Here is a 22,603-nt window from a genome sequence, read left to right as displayed (position 1 = left end):
CAGTAGCTCGGGTGGTTGGCCAGTAAAGTTATGCGTTGAGGACGTGGCTGCTATTCGCCGGTGCTTCCATCCATCCTATAAGGGACGGATTGAATTAGGCTAGGACTACCCGTTGTCGCGCCCCCCGCTGACATGCACACAACCCAGTTCACTAACTAAATTGCACCCAGGAACTCGACTCTATAAAAATCAACGGCTCCAAACACTTGTAACTCCAATCCAATGGCCTTGGATCGTTGGCTTCAACGCGTTGAAGCGGACGGAGACATCCTGAGCCCGTGCGTCGCTCGCCCCTCTGCCGCCCGCGCCCCGCGTTCGAATCCTACCAAAAATGTCGCTTCTTCTTCCTCCCGGCGGGATCCCGCGCGCCGCCTTCCAATTCCTGTGCCCGCCTCCGCCTCCGGGTCCGCCGCATCCGCGCCGGCGGCGCCCTCCGCCCTGACGCGCGCCGCTTCCCCCTCTGCCGGACGCCGTGCCCCACGGACCGAGCGACCTCCGGCCTCCGGGTCCGCTGAGGTCACGGCGGACGGAGGAGGCGAGCAGGAAGGGGAGAGGGAGAAGGGGGGCGCCGCGCGGGCCTCCGCCACCGCCTAGCCGGTGGGCCTACGCCGCCGCAGATCCGCCCGAGGCCGGCCGAGTTCACAGGCGAGCAGATTCGGCGAGGTCGAGGTTGGCCGAGCTCGAGGCCGGCCAAGCCCCCCGTGCCCCTCCTCCGGTGTCCCCCTGCGCTCCTCGCAGCCTCCGCGCTCCCTCCACCGCCTCCTCGCCGCGGCGGGGCGGGGCGGCCGCCACTGCGTGCTCCGGCCAGCGCTGCTCGCCGGCACCAGTGAGCTGCGATGCCTCTCGCCCGCTCCGGCCGCCGCGCGCCCATGCCTTTCGCCCGCGCAGGCTGCCGTGGCCACCCTTGCCCCCATCGCCAAGCTCCCCAGCTACGGCGCCCGGCTCTAGATCGACGGAGATGGCCGGATTTGGTGGGCCCGGCTCCCCAGCTACGGCGCCCAGCTCTAGATCGACGGAGATGGCCGGATTTGGTGTGCCAGGCTCCCCTTTGCCACTCACACCCCCTTCTTCTTCCTTATCCGTCCATGGGAAAAGTTCTTCCTAGGGTTGGATTGTCTCAGCAGCTTTTGATGGCGGTGTAGGGGGAGCGTCCGCCGGTGCTCCTTCCCCAGCGGGCGGAGTCGCTGCCGCGGCCGGAGCGCGCAGTTCGGAGGCGCGGCAGCTCAAGCCACCGCCATGGCCAGCCTTGCAGCCCATCGCGGTGGTGTTGGTGGTCAGCCCTTTGGAACCTGAAATATACATTCCCAGTGAGTGCAATGTACACCATGGTACTGACTTATGATTTGCGTGAGAAGCATTCGAGGTCTTGGAATCGTAAGACGTAAGCTGACTAAGAATGGAGATCCCTTCTTCTTTCTCAATTCGATTATTTTGTATCAATTTTCCTTCTTTCTTCTTTCGTTCTGTACAAGATTCAGGGATTGGAGTATGAGCGAGAGCAGGGATCATGGTTGGCCATCACAATTGAGCTGGGAGAATGATTGAATCATCTACTGGTTTCAGGTACTGATTGGAGAATCCTACATCCTCATGATTGAATCATCTAGCTTTCAACGATTTGTGCTCTGACTGAAGCCTTGTGGTAGTTAATACATGCTTACATAAAATTGAATTTTTTACTCTAATTCATAAACTAATGGTTCATTGTAGAAATTGTATTTGCTCTTTATTTAATTGTTTCAGATTTGCAAGAATTTTCTTAGGCAATGTACTGGTGATAGTCCAATGGCAAGAATTTGGTTAAGCAATTTTACAATCAATTTAGTTTTGGAAATTGACTCCTTGCTCACTATTAGAACCCCATTAGAGGCCATGTCTCTCTTTTTCATGTGGCTCTGATGAGTTAAGATATTCTGATTGATGAACACTTGCTGCAGATAGGGAGGGAATGGTGAGCTGCCGCTGCAGATAGGGGTCAATGGACACTTGCTGCAGATAGGGAATTGTTTCAGACTTTGAAAGAATGGGCAGAAACAATCCATCATTGATCAAGTCTCTGAAAATATTTACCAGGTCAGTAGTTTGCTGGAGCAATTATGTCACTGTTTTTTGTACACAATGTAACTATATTCATTTAAGCCTCATAGACATGTTTTTGTAGACAATCAAATTGTTGATTAAAAAAATATGGCCAACCGCTAGCACAGATGATTTCTAATATGTATATGTCTCAATGTAACAGGTTTAATCTTTTAAGAATTCAATTAGATGCAGCAAAAGATTACACTCAACCGTACTCTGAACAACTATAAAAAGAGTTCAGTAAAGTAGTGATGAGAAGATGAGACCTGCACTAAAATATTCTTAATTTTTGAAGTTTACTGGGTCCAAGAGCTAGCAGAACACGAGTTGTGACATGGACCACATGAATATGAGGAAGACATTGACAATTCACCCTTGGTTCAGGCTTGTGTGGCTACTCTTATTGAGGTAATGGAAGCTCTTTCTTCGAGCACATCAGAAGTAGAAGATGTAGGTGAATGTGTATTCCTTAACATTAGTATATGTTGTGAGGCACAGACCTTTGTTTATTGGTTGGTTCGGACCTATATCTTTCTACATTCAGTTTCAAAGAGAGTGAAATTATTATATTGCCTTGACATGCTTTGAAAGGATTATAAAGATAATTTTGAAGGGAGTGCTCGACACCCTGTCAATAAGTATTTCAAACTTGAGATGGCATTTACCAATTTAGTGGTACATGTATTTCAATAATTATTGTTTTAACTCCCAGCTTGAACTATTGTTTTTTGTTTCTTTCAGTTTATCTCACCACTTTGTGCCGAATTATGGAAGGAAGAAAGGACAAAAGAATGGCATTCAGAGCAACAATTGAGCAAGCACAACTGGTGAGCCAGATACCATTCTGAGTATAATTATGTGATGCTGCACTTAAATATGTTCAATTTTTTTAACCCGTAGCGTTAGCACGGGCCAACTTACTATGATGAGTAAGCGTACGTAGGCAGGAGAGATAAAATTTCTCGTAAGTGCCCTCCGCGGTCACTGCCTCTCCCGACAGCCAAGCAAAATCCCGGCCCGAGGGTCAAGCGCTCCCGACCCTTGGCCCGGGGTCAAGTGAGGTGGAGCCATGCGTCGGAGGGTCGGGCGCAACCAGGCCCGCATTGTTTCGCCGGAGCTGTTCCCACGGACGCGTCCCAAAGGGTTGGGCTATTAGGAGTTTCGCACCCTTAACTCATACTTTCGGGTATCTCTAATATTGATACTCGTCAAGTTGTGAAATTAAATCAAACAAAAAAAATAAAGAGTTGTTCAGCTGACTGCAGGCAATGTAACAAGGAAATGAAGCCTAAGATGTGTTTAGTATTGAACTTCATCATTTACAAAACTTAGTATTTCATCAACAATGTAACAAGGAAATGAAGCCCAAGATGTGCTTCAGTAAATGAAATTTTGTTGATTTCATGTTTATATACAAAATTACTCATAAATTTATGCATGGTGCTGAAATAAAAATGCATAATTGTGAGAAGCTTCTAGAAGAAGAGTATGCCTGAACCATGGTTATCATGCTTCATGGTGAAATATGGAATACTCTAAAAATTAGATATTTGTATTGTTAGATAAGCTTGAGGAAAATTGTAGAGTTAGATATTATGTAAAGAAGTGTGTAGAACATATGATAAAACTATATGATCCATGGAGTCCTATAAATAGGGATGCTCCCCTCCCCTCTTGTCATAGCATGGCATAAGAGGTCTCAAGTAGGAGATGATAAAGTTGCCATATAGTGTAGTAGTGTCATAGTAGTGTAGCTATGTAATGAGTACAAGAGTCTTGTATTGTACTAAGTTATGGTAAATAAAAAGTTGATATATCATATTGAGTTAGTCTCTCATATTAGTGTTTAGGTGAATGTCTTATTGGTGTAGTGTGGGTATATGATCTACAGAAGAAGTGGTATCACACTACTTTGATACCACTTTTCGGAAGTTGGTGTTAAAATTAGAGGGTGTTAATTTCTCAACACATAATATTTACAGAACCGCTAAATGGTCGAGTCCGTACGATCTCTAAGCTCTTCGGCTGCTTCTTTTCTCTTCAAATTTCTGAGAAGGACATTATATCTTTCAGCAATCATGTGTTCCTTCTTCAGCTTAGGAGGTGTCCCATCAAAGACGTAGCTGCAAAAAAAATAGTGATCCACTTAAGAGGCATTCTTTTACGCATGGGTCGTGATAGAAATCAATAAAGAGAAGTTTTTACACTGGCTTGATCTCAACCTCCAGAAATGTAGCAGTTCGCTCAAACGGGCCAAATATATGGCCAGTTTGTTACCCTTATTTTTTTGTCAGAGATCCATTTGCAGTCTCTTAGATGGAGCATAAAATATAGCAATAGGTAACTGGTTTGATAGTATCTTAATATACTAAAAACGAGAAATGTTGTTTTGAGGGCGGAGCATACCAAAAACTAGTAGATACAAATGTTGGTATCAATTGCGATTGTGCGGCTAAAGTAGTACCCAAGGCCCCGCTTCTTCATGGACTTCGGAGCCTCATCGGACAGTAGATTCGTTAATCCCTATGCACAGACGCGAACTCAGAATCCAGGAGAGAGAGAGAGAGGCATAAACTTAGCTTGGTGGCGGCTCTCGGATTCTTCTCACGAAGCATGCGGAAAGACCTACGTGATGACTTTAAAACCATGTGTAAAATTGCTATCCCAACCCGAAATCCAAACGGGAAGGGAGAGGGAGGATGGGGTCCACCACTAACCTATACCCATATCCTCTGCGGCGCGTGGCGGGGAGCGGGAGCGGACACAGCGGGAGCGGGTGCAGGAGCGGCGACGCCAGAGCGACTTCTGGCCTTGGTTATAGAGGCGGCTCGACTTCTGGCCTTGGTTGGTTGGTCTGTTCACCAACAGATATTCCCCTTCACTGTACCAGAAGGTGAAAAGAGAGCTTGTGGACGACAAACTGAGAGGAGACCATCGTCGTCGGGCTCAACTTTACCCAGTCGGGTCTGAGCTGTGTTTATTCGGCCTTAAGGCTGGTTTGAGATGGGCCCTCCACCAAGACAGTTCAGCCCATTCTCTGTGATTAGCTCTTTAACTTTGCTCGTTAAGATAGCTTAGCTTTTGATTCCTGATGGGTCAGGCAGGCTCTGCGCAGACATAGACAAGTGACACATGGGCCCAACCATCATGGGCCCCATCTCCAAGTGATGCTTGAGGTGATTGGCGTGAACTCTGTAGCTGATGTAGCACATGTCCACATGTCGCCCACTTTTAGATTCTTTTTATGTGTTGTCCTTGCATGTTTTGTACCTCTTACCGCGATCATGGCTCGTTGTGTTGTCCGGTCGTGTTAGAGAGCCAGCTCTCACCCTCTCACAAATCTAGCAATATAGAATCATTTTGAGAAATCGAGTTGCAGATACTAAACTAGGTGACCGTCCACAAGCTCCATTTCTCACCATCTGATATAGTGAATGGGAATATCTGTTGGTAGGTAGATTGACCTTTTTAGAAGTCCAACTGCACTGAGCACATTCCACACTTCACTTCGCCGTCGTGATGACTGCGGTCGGCCAGAAGTGAAGACGACAGAGAATTTAAATATTTGCCACCCTTACAAGTGGCTGTCGCCCAGTTTCCATTATATTCTTATTTGGAGCTAACAAATTTGCCACTGCTACAGTAGCATCTTTTTTTTTTGCCATTTTCAACCCCATGGCAGGCCACCTCAGCGTGCCAGCATGACCAGACTATGGGAAAAGAACCCGCTGCCCCTTACAGCAAAAATACCCTACCGCTCACTACCAAGGGGGTCTCACCCGTCAGCTCCTTCTCTCACCTCCAACACATTCGCTGAAGCAAGGGACGGAGGGCCGATGGCCGTCAGGCGTCCTCGGTGGAGGACCGGCGATCTCCACACGCTCCGCCGACCACTAAAGGAGGTTCACCAGGTCCACCAGGCCCGCAACCTTCTTGGGGCACTCTGCCACCGCCCGCCGCAGAACCATTGTTTGCCCTTTCAATCTGAAGAGGGGAATCTGGATTCGAGAACAGTGAGCTCCAAGAGGCACACCGGCCGCCGAGCTTGCTGTGGCCGCTTGCGACGTGCCCGCACACGGCGCCGGCGGGAAGCGCGTGCATAGCAGCCATCACCGCAGCAGAGGCCACGGTCCGCGAGCAGCAGGCGGTGGGAGGCACGGTCGCGTTGGGGGCGGTGGCTCGGCGGGAGACGCAGCATGGCGGCAGTGTGGGTGGCGGCGGCCAGTGGTTGGCGGAGCCCCATGGCTCGGGTCGGGAAAGCTGGGGCGCAGTGGTAGGGGTGACGGCCGATGGGAGTGACGAAGGGAGAAATTTAACCTTGTAGAGGTGGGAAAATGATCTGACAAGTGGGACCCACTTGGACAGTGAGCGGCAGGGTTTTTCTCTATAAGGGGCAGCGGCTCTTTTCTCATGGCCTGGCCACGCTGGCACGCTGAGGTGGCCTGCTACAGGATTTGTCGGTACCCCGTAGCAGGGATACCCACTCCTACTCGACAGGGGTACGGCTCTTACCTCACCAGGCCAACGGCCCCGGACCCGTTCCCCGCTCTGAGAACGGGTCCGGTGATGCCACGTGTCCCTGAGGAAGGGAAGCTCCACGCCAACAGTCGAGGGCTCGGACCCCCCATATGGGTCCAGGACCTCCTCGGGTCCGTCCGGACCTCCCACGCGCGTAGAACCAATATACTGCCGGGGCGGGGTCCGGGGGCGCCACGTGTCCCGCAGGCGCAGGCGCGGGCGCGAGTCTTCCATTGGAAGACTCGCCCACCCACCACATTCAATGCGGGTAGTTGAGGCGTGCTCTGCCGCGGCGGCGCGCGGGGCAGCTTTTGTCAGGCCTCACTGTAGACCGCATATTACCGAGGTACACAGTGCAGCCGCATGCGCCGCATCCGCGCAGAGTCCGTCTGCCGTATTAAATGGATACGACGGCACGGCACCCTTTCATCATACCGCCTACGCCGCAAGCTACACGGCCCGTTCAGCTACGCGGCAGGCTACGGCAAGCTACGCCGCAAGCTATGCCCTGGTGCCGTTTCAACAAGACAGGGCATGGCTATGCCGGATGGAAGATTCCCACGGGCAAGGCAAGGAAATCCCGGAATAAGATCTTTCCCAGGCGTAGCACCATAATAGCGCTAGGCCATTCGTATTAAATACAACATTGTTGGGCCCACCTGTCGGGGACTCAACAGCCGTGTACGTGCCTCCCTTGAGATATAAAAGGGAGGCGCTCGCTGCACATTCCAGACTCTCTCGACAGTCTCTAAGGCCAAGGAAAGCCAGACACAACACAGGCTCGGATTCACTCCGAACAATCCCGTTCTCAACCTCTTGAGAGCACAAGCAATACAACACACAGTGGAAGTAGGGTATTACGCTCCGGCGGCCTGAACCACTCTAAATCTACTGTGTTCATCGTGTTCTTGCATCTAGATTGGACTAATCCTAGCTAACCCTCGAGTACTCACCCTCTGGGTTTAGGCGGGTGTACTCACCCTCTGGGTTTAGGCGGGTGCACTACGCCACCCGGCTGTGGGTTTGCACACCACGACATTTGGCGCGCCAGGTAGGGGAGATTTAGCTAGTTTTAGCTCATCTCTTGCTCATCTCTTGCTCATCTCCATGGTTCGGGTTGTTGAGCACTCCCACCACGACGACGACGTGTAGATGACGGAGGGGTGGCGTCATCCGCGCCACGCGGCTCTCGCCTTACTGCTCCAGGGGCAACCGTGCCCGTGGAGCAGCCTTTGTCGGCAGCGGCGCGCGCTGCACGTCAGCGAGAGACGGCGCCCGTCAAGGGGCCCCTCACAAGCTGCCAGCGGCGGAGCGCTGGCAGCAGCTAGGGAGTTGCTTTGCAACCCTCCGGCTGCTGCAGTCTCGCCAGACGCCCTGAGGCAGTGGCGGGACGACGTTGACCATCTCCTCCATCTGGCTCAGGCCTCCCCCAGTTCTGCAAGGACTGGGCAACAACCTCCGCCTGGCAATGCGGTGGTACCCTACCACCAGCGCCAGGGCGGTGCGTCGGCTTTCGTGCGCTCCCCCACGGTGAGGGGTGCGCGAACAGAAGACCTACGGGCGGAGCTCAACCGTAGGCGTGCGGGTGAGGACGCCCGCATTTCCGTGGAAAGAGCGCGAGAACGCCGCCTCAACATCGAGGGCCGCAACCTCAACGCCGACTTGGATGTAGCAGCACTCAAGACTCTGGGAAACGCCCGGATACAGGCGGGCACCCCGGTGGCTGGGCTAGGTTGCGCTGCGCTGGCGGATCACCTCCGCGCGGTGGCATGTCCGTCCAATTTCCGCCCGCACCAGCCGGAGAAGTACGACAGTACCACTAATCCATCAGAATTCCTGCAGGTGTACGTTACTTCCATCACAGCAGCTGGTGGTAACGTCGCTGTCATGGCGAGCTACTTTCATGTAGCCTTGACGGGGCCAGCCCGTACTTGGCTCATGAACCTCACTCCTGGGACGATTCAAACCTGGGAGGAGCTCTGTGCAAGGTTCACTGCGAACTTCGCCAGTGCGTACCAGCAGCATGGTGTGGAGGCTCACCTCCACGCCGTGAGGCAGAAACCCGGAGAGACACTCCGGGCATTCATCTCGCTCTTCACCAAGGTACGGGGTACCATTCCTTATATCTCTGACGCATCTATCATTACTGCTTTCCGTCATGGGGTACGTGATGAGAAGATGCTCGAGAAACTGGCGACGCACGAGGTGAAAAGCGTTACCACGCTTTTCTCCATGGCTGACAAGTGTGCCAGGGCCGCTGAGGGCCGCGCATGGCACTCAGCCCCCCAAGACGGAGACGCCAAGGCTGGTGGCTCCGGAGCTACCGTCCAGGGCGGTCGCAAGAAAAAGAAGAACAAGAACCAGGGTCGCGGGGAGCCACAAGCCGACGGTCCGGTCGCTGCAGCAGCGGCTGGGGGCTAGAATGCGCATGGAAAGCGTCCTCGCCCGCAAGGTGCCAACGGAGGTTCATGCCCAATTCATCCCACCGCTCGCCACAGCGCCGCTGATTGCCGCGAGATCCAGAAACTCGCGAAGCGGGTCAGTGGGCGGCGTGAGCAGGTCTCCAAGGACGGCTCACCCCCTCCTCGCCAGCGGTCTGGCAAGGAGAAAGACTCCGACAGTGAGGCCGCTGCCGGGGAGAAGGAGCTGGGGTACCAATCCCCCGCTCGGGAGCTTAAGGGCGTCTACAGCCACGACAACTCCGACTCTGACAACGAGGAGCGCTGCAAGAAGCTGTACGTAATGTACGGCGGAAATTGGGAGCTTGTCTCCCGGCGGGACGTGAAGACCCTTCGCCGAGAGTTCCTTTCGGCGAAGCCGGGGGTCCCGAAGGCGGCACCGCACCACAGGTGGAGGAACACCACCATCTCCTTCGGGCCATCTGACTGCCCGGAGAACATGGCCGGGGCTGGTGTACTACCTCTAGTCATCGCCCCTGTCATAGCCAACATCAGGTTCTATCACGTGCTGATTGACGGTGGGGCTTGCCTCAACGTCATCAGCTATGCAACGTTCAAGCAGCTACAGATCCTGGAGTCCAAGCTGACTCCTTCTCGCCCATTCTCCGGAGTGGGCCCACATCCGGTGTTCCCTCTGGGGAGCATCACTCTGCTGGTCACGTTCGGGACCGAGGAGAACTTCCGCACAGAGAGCGTCCAGTTCGATGTTGCGGAGGTGAACCTGCCGTTCAATGCCATCATTGGCAGGCCGGCTCTCTACCGCTTCATGGTCATTGCCCATTACGGGTATTTGGTCCTGAAGATGCCTTCCCCTGCCAGTGTCCTCACCGTGCGGGGTGACCGCACCGCTGCAGTCACTGCAGTTGAGAAACTGCATGCTCTAGCGGCAGAGGCTGCACGTTCCGAGGACCCATCCACCTCGAGAGCCAAGGTGCCTGCCAGGGCACATAAGGTTCAACCGTCCGACCCGGACAATGTTCCCGTGAAGACCGTGCAGATCGGAGCGGACTCCTCCAGGACCACCCGCATCGCGGGAAACCTGGAGTAGAAATAGGAAGACACGCTCATCACTTTCCTCCGGGCAAATGTGGACGTGTTCGCCTGGGAACCGTCACAGATGCCCGGGATCCCTAGGGAAGTGATCGAGCACCATCTGAGGATCTACCCCGACGCCACGCCGGTACGCCAGAAACCTCGGAAGCAGTCCGTGGAGCGGCAGAACTTCATCTGTGAAGAAGTCCGCAAGCTGCTACACGCTGGCTTCATCGAGGAGGTCCACCACCCCGAGTGGTTGGCCAACCCGGTCGTCGTCCCAAAGGCCAACGGGAAGCTTCGGATGTGCATCGTCTACACCAGCCTCAACAAGGCATGTCCGAGAGACCCCTATCCTCTTCTACGTATCGATCAGATTGTGGACTCCACCTCCGGGTGTGACCTTTTGTCTTTCCTAGATGCATACTCTGGTTTCCACCAGATTCAGATATCTAGAGAGGATAGGAAACATACTACTTTTGTAACAGTGGATGGACTTTATTGCTACATTGTTATGCCATATGGTCTGCGGAATGCCTTACCCACATTTGTGAGAGCTATGAACAAAACTTTCTGTAACTTAATTAGAGATATAGTTGAGGTATATGTCGATGACATTGTAGTCAAGACTAAGGTAGGGTCAACACTAGTTGAGGACCTGTCCCTCGTCTTCGACCGACTGCGCGCCACGCGCACGAAGCTGAATCCTGAGATGTGCGTTTTCGGCATCTCGGCAGGGAAGCTGTTGGGTTTCCTGGTCTCACATCGAGGCATCGAGGCAAACCCAGCCAAGATCAAGGCGATCGAGGCGATGAGGCCTCCTGGCCGCATCAAGGATGTCTAGAAGATTACTGGATCCCTGGCAGCTCTTAGCCGCTTCATTTTGAGGCTGGCTGAGAGGGCCCTCCCCTTCTTCAAGCTATTGAGGAGGTCCGGTCCATTCTCTTGGACTGAAGAGGCTGAACAAGCCTTCCAGGAACTGAAGCAGCACCTCACCTCACTGCTAGTGTTGGTGGCTCCAGAGCTAAGTGAGACATTGTTTTTGTATCTTGCTGCGTCTGCAGAGGCGGTCAGCATGGTTCTGGTGGCCGAGAGGACGGAGTAAGCTCGCCAGGGGGACACCAGGGTCCCCCGGCCGAGGATGGTGAGCCGGACCACGGACATGGGGGTCTGGCAGCCACTCCTCTGTCTGATGGTCCGGACCCCGGACAAGGGGGTCCGGAGGAGCCTCGACCCAGTGGGAACCCAGAACCGCTGTGGGCCCAAGGACCTGACGTGGTGGACAAGGGCGAGCCGGACCCGGTGGCCAGGGTCCGGACCATTCAGAAACCAGTTTACTATGTCAGCGAAGTCCTCCACGAGGCAAAGGCCAGGAATCTTGAGACGCATAAGTTTATCTATGCCATACTTATTGCGTCCAAGAAACTGCGCCACTATTTTCAGGCACACAGAGTTGTCGTAATGACCTCTTATCCGCTGAGAGCGATCCTGCACAACTCCAACGCCACGGGCAACATCACCAAGTGGGCAGCAGAGTTGACTTAGTTCCAGCTGGACTTCCAGCCCCGCCATGTAGTCAAAAGCCAAATCCTGGCTGATTTCATAGCAGAATGGACCCCTTCCTCAAGCAATTCTGGGGGTCCGGACCGTAACGCCGGACCCCCGGAGCCGGAAGTCAGGACACCAATATTCACCGAGCCCCACTAGACACTCTTCTTCGACGGGTCCATCCGCAAGCAGTGGGCTGGAGCTGGTGTGGTCCTCATCGACCCAAACGGAGATCAGCTGAAGTACATGGTGCACCTTAAGTTCAAGGCCACCAATAACATGGTAGAGTACGAAGCTTTGATCTTTGGCCTGACACAAGCCCTGTCTCTGGTGGTCCGGTAGCTCCTGGTGAAGGGAGATTCTCAGTTGATCATCAAGCAGGTCCGAGGGAATTGCAGCTGCAACAATCCCCAGCTCGCGGCATACCTCATTCACGTGAGGAAGCTCGAGAAGGACTTCGACGCCCTGGAACTGCAACATGTCCCTCGCGAATTCAACTCAGCAGCAGATGATCTCTCCGCGAGAGCTTCTACCTGGGCACCTGTGCCCGAGGGCGTCTTTGAAAGACGGTTGCTGAAATCTACCGCCCAGCCTGCCGAACTGGGTGATGTGGATCAAGCTAGCACCTCGAAGCTAGCGGTCCCGGCGGCATTCCATCTGTGGTGCCCGCCCAGGGTTGTGTGCGCTGTTGAGAACCCTAGAGACCTCATGGAGCCACTCCCACCTGCTCAGGGAGGTCCCGATGCATGGATCTCCGAGATCCGGGACTACCTGAAAGACAATATCCTTCCTGATGACGATGCGTCCGCTGAGCGCATAGTACGATTGGCTAAACGCTATGCGTTGATAGAAGGGGATCTCTACCGCCGTGGCGCCAATGTTATATAGAGCATCTGTGTAAGTTTTACGCTTAGACAGAACAGGAAATGAATTTTTCCTTTGTAATAAGATAGGATCAGCGTGCGGTCCAGAGCGGTGGGGGTCCGTCCTCGTAAACCCGGTCTCTGGCATCCATCGCACCATAGGCTAGCATTAATGCGCGGCCCAGAGCGGTAGAGGTCCGCCCTCATAAACCCGGCCTCTGGCATCCATCGCACAAGCCATGTATATAAAGTTGCAAAGGAAACATTTGCTCCCAGTTCTGTCTTTGTGTCAAAATTTTATTTCGCATTTCGATTCTCGAGCTTTTCCCTTCCTAACCCCCGCGCAGACTTCCACTCTTATCGCTACAACTAAGATCTGTATTGAGTTGCCGGACTGCCGTACAGATCCGAACCCCCTTGCTGCTGGGAGAGGGGTCCGGACCCCTAGGATCCCAGCGAATTTGATTTTCCTCTCTGTAGTTTTTTCTGCTATTCAGGGAATAAGTTGCTCGTTTGACTTACAATCTGTGCTACACCTGTGGCCAAGAACACTTGTTCAACCTCATAGGGGGGTCCGGAGCGTCTTCTCAGCTCGGATGGCAGATAGGTTCTAACAACTGAACCTATCTACTAGGGGCCAGGGCGCCAGGGTGCTGCATACCGCAAACTAGAGCAACTGACAAACAGCTAAGTTGAAATTTCTTCTATTAAAATTTCAACAAGTACAATGTTTTTACATAACACAAAAAAAAAGTTCTACTGTCGTGATGGTCCAGCTCAGGAATCTGCAGGCTCCCGCTTGAAATAAGCAGCTACAAAGTCGACGACCTCCCACACGCTATCCCGAGCGGAGGCCTCCGTCTCCGCCAGTGGACCATCGACGACGGGGGCTAGCAAGATGGCAGGGTCGTGGCTCTGGAGGCAGGTCAAAATGTACTCCGCCACCATCTAGCACAGCTCACGGCCCTCGGCTTCAAGGTGGCTAGCGAGGATCGGCTCCAGGCGCCGTAGTCTATCTGAAGCAGAGTTCAGCAATTGAAGCTGGCGCCTCCGCCACTTGGATTGGACTCATTCCAAGTGGCACCAGAGCTGAGCTTGCTTCGCTCGCCCAGTCGATGATTCGCTGGGCCCCCATGCGCTGGTCCTCCTGCAGCTTCCGGGCTGCCTCCTGGACCGCCTCCTGCACCTTGGCATCCAGTGCCGCCTGAGCCGCCTCCAGCTGGCGGGTCTTCTCCTGGAGCGAGGCCTCCTTCCGCGCCAATGACTCCTTCAGAGTCTTAGCACACTCGGGCTGGCGTGCAAGGGCCTGCTCCATGCTGGTGGTGAGGGATTCCCGCCGTGCAAGGGACTTCCTCTCCTCCTCGAGCTCCATCTCGGCAACAGCCTGCTGGCTGGCGGTCTCCTGCAGCTCCTGGCGCCATTGATGCAGGGACTCGGAGAGTTTGTCGAGCTCCTGCTTGCGGACCTCAAGTCCTTGGCTGCGAGACTCGAGCTCGGATCGCTGGGCTGCAAGGCTGGCCTCCTCCTTGGCAATAGCCTCCTCCCGCAGTGCCAGGGCTTTCTCCCGTCCCGCCGCCGCGAGCTCCCGGTCGATCACCTTCCGGAGCCCTTTCCTGTAGGACTCAAGGTCGGCCTCAAGCTCGGACTGGGCGGCTGCAGCATGGGAGGCCTTGGCCTTCGTGCGCTCCTCTAGGCGGATGTGCCAGTCGCCGAGGCGTTGATGCTTGCTCTCTAGAGCTGCCCATTCCCGCCGGAATGCTGCCTCGGCGGTAGAAGTCACCTCTTCTATCGTCCGGCGGACCCGGACCAGCACCCGGGGGAGGGGAACCGCATCCTCCTCTGGGGGACCCTGCAAAAGCCCCCTACCAGAGACCACCTCCAACTCTTCCTCTGCTGTAGGTTGGGAGCTGGGGGTGGGGACATCTGGCACAGACGAAGGGCCCACGGGTACCGAGGTGCTCGCCGCTGCTGCGTCCGCTGCCGCTGTGCTAGCTGTCGCCAAGCCCGGTGTCGGCGCGTCTGTCACCGTAGCCGGGGCCTCGGGGGCCACCGCGTCGGGCGTTGCTGCGCCTGGCACTGGCGCATCTGCCGCCACCGCGTTGGGCGCCATCGGGTTAGCACAGGTCGCCGCACCCGAGGTTCCCACATCCGCCATCACTTCCGCCGTTGCCGCCGAGGCACCGGTCGCCTGGACCCCCGCTGACGAGCCAGCGGCGGCGGAAGAGCTGCCTGGGCGAGAGGCCCTGGCAAATGAAGAGAAGAAACCCTTCAACAAAAAGCGAAGCACCGGGAATAAGGGGAGTGAACGGAAGAATACTTACCCCGAAGCGCCGGGTCTCCAGCGTCCAACGGAGGCTGGGCGACCACTGCTGCCGTGGCAGCGGCGGAGGCGCGCCTCGTGGCTGCTGCTGCTGCCCTGGTGGTGGCTGTGGTGGTGGAGGCTGTTGCTGCTGCTGCTGCCGGGGAGAGGCACCTCCCGGCGGTGGTGGTGACGGCGTGGCTACTCCAGGGGTCCCGCATGAGCCGGGGGCCTGGGAGCTACCCTAGCCCTCGTCCTCAGCGGCCCTCTGACGCTTTGCGGCGGGCTCCTCAGCGGCCCTGTCGCTACGGTGCAACCTGCGCCGGCTCGCCTCCTCCGGCGATGCGCCGGAGCTGCTTCGGGCCTGGCTGGGATCGCTCGCGGCGGAGCTACCAGCCATGGCCTGCTTGCCCTTGGCAGAAGGGCCAGACCCTGCGGCGCTCGGCACGGCCTGTTCCTCGGATGCACCGGGGATCCGGATCCCACGGTCCGGGTCGCCCCCAGTTTGGCGTGCTGCTAGCCCACCGTCGTCTTGGGTCGGCAGAGTGGCCAGCACCGCAGCCCTCAGGCTCGAGTCCTCGCTGAGGGGAACGATGCCCTGAGGGAGGATCAGGTGCTCCGGGACGAAGATCTCCCCCGTCACCGCCCGCACCACGACCTCCAGGCCTTCCTGGGTCAGATCGCGGCCCTCCCCGCGGTGGGTCCTGCTGCAGTCTTGGAGTCCGGTGAAGCTACAGGCAGGACGCGGCCGCTGCTTCAGAGGGGCGATCCGGCGCTTCAGGAAGTCCCCGAGCACGTGCAGCGAGGTGAGGCCGCTCTCCGCCAGCGTCCTGATCTGCTCAGCACGGGGTCAAACTCCGACAGCAGGGACGGCTTGGCCCTCCAGGACTGGCGGTCGGAGGCGGGTCCCTCGGTCGGCATGACGAGGCGCTCGTTGGCTTCGGTGGTGGCGATCACCCACTCCTTGCGCCAATGCTCCCACTTCCCGCCAGTAAGCCCGGGGATGTAGGGCGTCTGCAGATCGCTCCTTGTCTGGAAGTAGTACGCCCCCACTTCATCCTTGCTCTTCCCGGACCTCACCAGGACGAAGAAGTGGCGGAAGAGAATGACGCAGGGCCGCACCTCCACGAACATCTCACATAGGTGGACGAAGATCGACGTTAGAAGGATGGAGTGGGGCGTGAGATGCTGGAGCTGGAGGCCGAAATCCTCCAGCGGCAGCAGGAAGAACGAAGAAATCGGCAGCCCCACGCCGGTGGAAATGTGCGAAATAAACAGCACAAATTCCCCGGCGTGCAGATCGCCGAGGGGAACCGAGCCTGCTTGAATTCCCCAGGCAGTCTCCTGTGGACTCCACCCAAGCAGGCGGCGCACCACGTTCAGTTCCGCCTCGGTTTGGAAACGACGGGGACGAACGAGGGATGCCATCTTGCTATGGAGGCGAGGAACAAACTGCGCAGAAGAGCAAGGGGCGAGGAGGCTCCAAGGCAAAGGGGCGCAAAGGTTTGGAAGGAAGAAGGCGAATGCGGAAAAGTAACCGCGGTATGCGGTTCGGCCCTTTATGAAGTCTGATCCATCCAGCGCGCCCCGGAACCGTCGCTGGAAGCCAAGCGACGCTCACGCCTGGTGTTAGCCGCTCGGTCCATGACAAGAGGGCCCAGGCCCGCCTGTCAGGAGAGGCAGGTAACAAACGAAGGTGTGAAAAGGCGGGATTCGAACCGTCGTGCGCGCGCGGGGCGAGGCGGAAGCCGAATCGACGCGCCTGTACGAGCGCTGACAGGGTCCGTACAACCAAGTGCAAAACAAAAAGAAAAAGTAGTTATAGATAAGCTGGGAAAAGAAACTTCATCTGGATGAGAAATGCAGATGGTATTAATAGTAGTTGTTGTGTTGGTTGCTTGTTCTATACTTCTATGTGTTAGCCATCTGGGTAAAAGGAGAATGTTATACCTGACATCTATCAAGTTTTATATAGAAAATCAAATAAATTTGAGCCCTGAAGTTACAAGCTTGTCCTGTATGTTTCTTCATATGAAATGAAAGCACGACACTTGAGTGTTTGGTTGTTCCATATTGTCACTATGAGCAAAGCTTGAAGTATTTATTTATATGCCACTGTTATTATAGGGAAAATATATACTTTATATCATTTGTAGTGGTCGGCTTAAAGCCTTCAAGCTCCCTTTGAATCCTCTCAGCTTATTTGAGATGTGTTACCTCTCAGGCTTTACTCGGTGTATATAGAATAGTTATGTGAGTGATTATATTTGATCCTTTACTTTTTTATTCATTTTGATGCAGATCTATGTGTGGGTTGGATGCAACACAGCAAAATTTGTCCATCTGCTGCAACCACTAGGCCTATAAGTGGTAACTGTTTCGTTCTTAGAAGATAATTTCAATCATTTCGTTGTCCTTTTCTTTTGGCAGTGTTGCCTCATGAAAACTGATGTTTCGTTGTCATTTTTGCTATGTTGCCTTCTCCTGGCCATTGCAGGATAACAGAGTGAGTGTCATCTCTGTACTAGGAGGAACATGTGACAACACCGGATCAGGGATGGCCCGCCATCTAGGTACTGCTTCTATTGTCATTTAACTAATTGCCTTGCACTTATGGTAGCTTATTAACAACAACAAGCTTTACGTCACTTCATGTTTCAATGATGAAAACTGGGTCTAAACATAGTCCTGGCATGCAACATCCCAAAAGACAGCCCCATGCTTGAGGTACTCACCGGCGCGCTCAACTCTGCATAACAGTTTTCTTAAGTGGTGTATCTGAAAGTCACTGGTTAATAATTTCAGGCTGTTGCGGAGAGGAAGCTGGTGGAGAAGCTGAAAGGTTTGGGCTACATGATGCCCATAGCTGGGGAGGCTAATACTTCCACTGCACAGTGATAGGTGGTGTGATCTGGTGAGGCTTCGCTCAAAGGCGTAGTTTTCGCCATGCAGGAGGAACACTTGTTATTGTTGCTTGGCTCAATTGACTAGGTACCTGTACAATGTGGCAAATGTGTTCTGAATTATAGTGCCTTCCAGGGCTCTTGCACAAACGATAGCCTGCCATTGACGTGGATGCTCTGAAACTGGAATCGCTGAACATGTTGAGTTTTTACTCCTAGAATGCAAATTGATCGATGCCTTGCAACATTGAAGTCCTGTGCTGAGCATGGCAGTTTGTATTATGATATTTCAACACTATTCTTGAGAGCCAAAGGAGCTTGCATTTGAAGTTTCTGTGTATTTTATAGGTTGTACGGGGCAACAAATTTGCTTGACGAATAGAATACGGAATACCTCCTTACTGAATTTTTTTCCTAAATAAATGCTGATCGATCCTACCTTTACTTACCTTGATGAATGATGAGTAGCATGTCCGCGAAGTCATGATGCGAATACGGAATACCTATGCTTTTTTTTCCTCCATCCATCAAAGTGGCACTTAGATGTCGATCACGACTTCAACTAATCCTCCAAGTTTTCGGACAGATATTTGATGGATAGAATTGCATGTGCTTTTAAATATGTTGTAATATTCATGATTCAAATGTTTGATAGACACCTATGATGGATAGTGTACCCATGCCGCTTAAATGTTTGCATATTAATGATGTATTTGTTACCGCATGATGTGATTTTGTGTTGAATTTATCCTATATCATACATACTATTTGTCACATTTCATTACTTTCGGTTTACTTATGTTCAATTGCACATTTCATTACTTTCGATTTGCTTATAACTGATTGATTAAATAGTAGGACGCGCATCGGGCGCCTAATGTTCTAGTCATATGAACTTTCCGGTGTGTCCACGACTAGACTCTGCCTGCTGCTCGCCGGAGTTAAGTTCCATTCCGGCCTCTTTATTTCCGGAGTACGACGCTATCTTTCCTAATTAACAACTCGTTCTCAATAATGGTCCAATCTGTCTCCTCGTCATGTGACTTAGATATTGCATTCCTGTAAGTCACATGTTTGACTTACAGGAACAAATATTTTAACAATACGAACATATAATTATTTTCTACAAATAAAAAGTTAAACGTGACCAACAAATAATAATGCAACAAACAAAATATTATACATAACAAACATTTAACTGTATAGGATAAATAATAAAAGATAAATATTAAGAATAAATAAATCAACATCACATAATAATTTAATCTACAAAACGAACAAATGTTTCGGCATTGCAAACAAGTTAGTTACACACAGAAAAATGCGCAAAAAAAAGATCGGTAGACACAGCATAGGCAGCTCAACACTGGTGACTTACGCAAATACAGGATCTAAGTCACCTTATAAGGAGTAAATCTATTATTAAAATTCTGAACAGTTTTCCGTGAGACTATGAAAATAATTCCACTTTCATAATAAAATTTTCCACCTGAAAAATCATTCAAACATATTCGAGTGTGAGAATCACAACAATGCAATTGGAACTTGATTTAGATAGCTGTTTGAAAAACTATGACATTCTTTTTTAAACCAAGTCTTTGTTTTGCACAAAATTAAAGAGTGGACCTGGTTGGCGGCCGAGTTTCGATGGTTGGGTTGGGTCTGGTTTTGGTTTCTGAAACTGAAAGATGGACTCCACCATGCAGAGAATCCAGCAGGCCTAATAATCAGAGAAAAAGAAAAAGAAAAAGAAAAAGAAAAAGAAAGCAAACCAGGGCCCTAAATAAACTGCATATATGTAGATGCAATGAAGCAGCCCAGCCCAAGCCCGAAGAGAGAAAGATGGACGGAAGTGGGCCAACAAAAGCCACCGCCCACACTGACTAGCGGCTTTGTTTGCGTCGCCGGCATGCCGCCGGTCACTCCGCCGTAGACGATGACCGCCGGCCTCGGCAGCAGCAGGTAGTAGGGAGAGAGAGCATAAGCATAGCCCGCCAAATAAGCTCAAATGATGATGATTCTACGTTCAAACATCTGTCTTGTTCACCGTCCATTCATTGATTAAACAACAATTAACCCAGGTCCCCACCCACCACTGCATTGTTAACCAGTCTCAACGCTGCTCCTCTCCTGCATCTCCAGTCTCCACTCTCCAGACAGCCGTCCGTCCACATGCTCATCTAGTATGCTCTTCCGTCGCTTTTCTTTTCGTTATTATTCAGACAGACGTACTGCTAGCATCTGTCACATATAACACATAATTATCGAGTACCCCAAAACCATAGTTCGTAGATTAAGTTGGTCAAGACCAAATAGTTTACTTAACACTTCTTCCAACTGCCTCGTCCATTTGTCTTAAACTCTCAGGTCACCACTGTACTGTACGGTCAGCGTGTTCATCTGCAGAAAAATACTAAAACGTGTTCCTAGCCTACTCATGGCTGATACTTCCTCCATCTGTTCACAGTGTTTGTCCAGACGGCTTAGTTTTTCTTTTAAAAAAAATATATTCATTGAACTAAAATCACTCCATAGATCAATAGTTCATTCCGGTACATGCAGTGTGGATGCAGCAATTTTCTCAAGTACTAGAAACCATGGCTGCATTACATCTGTCATGACTACCGTATATGTTACTCTGATTCAGTTTGCCATCTCAACGCAATGCTCACGAGTCAAGTGACCTGGCACACAGCTAAAAAATCCACCACAAACAAACTGCATACTTCAAGGATTAATCTAAGCCTCCAGTACACTAGAGGACCAGTAATTAGTACAGCTTGCATACAGCAGCAGCTGCACAGTCTGTTCCCATTAGAAAACAAACAAACAGGCATACATTCCAGAGCGATGAACAACAGAACAAGCAAATGGAGCAGCTGCCAGCGCACATGAACTGCCTCCGCTGCAATGCCAAACGAAAGGCGAGATGCGCCAGCAGGCAGCTTCAGAAAGCTGTGCCTGACACCCAACAAAACATCCAAAGTGACCTTTGTTCAATTCACATACATTGTGCCAACCTGGTCATACTAGAAGGTGGAATGTGACAAAACTCAGCATCAGCAAAAACAAGAACTAATTACCACAACACTACATAAGTACAGATGTACATCACTACATCATCTTAACAATTGTCTAAGCATGAGAAGCCAAATGGGGAAAAATCAAACTGGATTGAAACTTCATGAATAAATTTCACCCACACATCACCACATGATGTGCAATGAGTATTACCTCAGGTTTATTGCCAAGCCCATTTCCTTTGAATACAGCAACCCCAAAAAAATAACTGAGGATAGCAAGTGCGATAGACAAACATTTCCCCTCCATTGCTTGGTTGGAGATGAAAGAAACTCCCGACATATGAACATGGCAATTATGAACATGAAGAATAGCCACTGCTTGCACTTGAAAACTTAAGCTTCGAAACAAACCCACCGAAAGAATGTGATGAACCTTCATGGAGCAGATCCTGAGCTCTGAAATTAGCGCAATTAGCATCGCCATCATGAATATGGAAAATCTGCTGCCTCAACCAACCGATGGACAATCCCATCTCTAGCCATCAGCATGAGGTCTTTGGTTACACAAAGCTCAAAGAATACTATGCTGCATAATCGTTCTCAATCACCGGTTGTGTCCGTGTCTCCAACGCCACAGGTGCCTGCGTCTGCCCAACCTGCGCCATCCGCAATGTCTCCCCAATCTCCGCATTCCGTTCCATCAGCTGAAGCCTTTTATCCCTTTTGTGCCTCACCAAGCACAGCACAAGAGAAGCCTGCAGCCCCAATCCTACGGCAGCCCCAACCGCACTGACCGCAATCTTCCACGCCTGTGAGCTTCCCTTTGCACCACCTCCAGCAGTTGGTATCGGCGGGGCAACTGGACCTGATGGAGCTGGAGGAGGAGCAATCTCGCTGGAGTTCACCACTATTGAGATGTGCCCTTGGTGAAACGTCGAGCACACATTGGTTCCCTCCAGGTCCCGGAACTGCGGCACGCCATTCAAATCGAACACCACACAACGCGGCGCTGCACTGCCCGTCGGCACCGCCCTGACATTGCCGAAACTCACGGAAATCGGACTCTCTGACGCGACAATGTTGAGCTCCGGCAGACCCACGGCCGACAAGTTGGCCGCATCGTAGACCAGCAGCCCGAGCACGGGCGCAAGGTAGGTGTAGCCGGTGAGCGGGTAGTAGTAGTCGGACCAGTTGCCGAGGTTGTGGTAGACGAGCACCACCCGCTCGACGTACGGCTGCACGACGACGCCGGTGGGGACGCCGAACTCGAAGTAGCCCGCGAAGCCCTTCCGGCGGAGGCTGCCGCTGCGCAGGCGGAGCGCGGAGACGGCAATGCCGGTGAGGTTGGCGGGGACGGGGGCGTTGAAGACAATGCCGGTGCGCGGGCGCACGAACGCGCGGTACGCGTAGTCCTGAAGCGTGGCGTCGAGGATCCTGGCCGGCGACGGCGGCTGCGACTGCGCCGCCACCCCAGAAGCGCCCAGGAGCAGCAGCTGGAGCAGGCAGGCGCAGATCAAGACGCCCATACCAGTGGGGGCTCAGAGCCGAGCAGCCGCCGCCGTAGAGCCTGGCCACGAGACGGCGAGCGCCGCGGCGCGCGCCCGCCGACCGTCGCCGGACTGCCGCTGGAGACGCGCCGCGCTTGACGGCCGCCGGCCCGCACCCGCGCCCTGCGCGTCTGCGTGCCGTGCTGTCTGGCTCCGTCGCCTGGCCGCCGGACCCGCTGCCGCGCGAGTAGGGAGGAGGGGGCCCGCGGGCCGCGCCAGCGCTGGGCGAGGGGAAAGGTCGGTGGGGGAGGCCGGAGGCAGCAGAGGGAGAGGAGGGAGCCGAGCTTGCTGCTGCTGCTGCTTGTGCTTGGTGTGGACACGAATGCAGG

At 53.1% G+C, this 22,603-nt stretch overlaps 1 protein-coding gene and 1 long non-coding RNA gene across 15 annotated transcripts; one reads left to right on the top strand and one right to left on the bottom strand.

Moving 5' to 3' along the window:
* Positions 1-385: 385 nt before the first annotated feature.
* On the top strand, positions 386-18,109 carry LOC120704059. 14 transcript variants are annotated; one of them, XR_005687382.1, is made up of 9 exons: positions 1,259-1,273; positions 1,356-1,381; positions 1,479-1,563; positions 1,938-2,073; positions 2,378-2,490; positions 2,824-2,909; positions 17,103-17,171; positions 17,299-17,528; positions 17,607-18,109. It is a non-coding gene; the product is annotated as an uncharacterized LOC120704059 (long non-coding RNA). The 14 variants fall into 14 exon arrangements; XR_005687381.1 differs by having other exon boundaries at positions 1,473-1,563; XR_005687374.1 differs by adding an exon at positions 386-1,031 and having other exon boundaries at positions 1,143-1,563.
* A 2,569-nt stretch (positions 18,110-20,678) lies between these two features.
* On the bottom strand, positions 20,679-22,603 carry LOC120704057. The gene has a single exon (XM_039988308.1). The coding sequence runs from the start codon at positions 22,251-22,253 to the stop codon at positions 21,309-21,311; it is 945 nt and encodes a 314-aa protein (XP_039844242.1). The 5' UTR covers positions 22,254-22,603; the 3' UTR covers positions 20,679-21,308.

The sequence above is a fragment of the Panicum virgatum genome, chromosome 4K (assembly GCF_016808335.1).
Source record: "Panicum virgatum strain AP13 chromosome 4K, P.virgatum_v5, whole genome shotgun sequence".
Classification (NCBI taxonomy): Eukaryota; Viridiplantae; Streptophyta; class Magnoliopsida; order Poales; family Poaceae; genus Panicum; species Panicum virgatum.
The sequence above is the reverse complement of the archived record's forward strand: the minus strand, read 5'-3'. Positions and strand labels throughout refer to the sequence as shown.

Excerpts from the sequence above, each read along its gene's own strand:
- LOC120704057 (XM_039988308.1), bottom strand. The coding sequence starts at position 22,253 with ATGGGCGTCTTGATCTGCGCCTGCCTGCTCCAGCTGCTGCTCCTGGGC.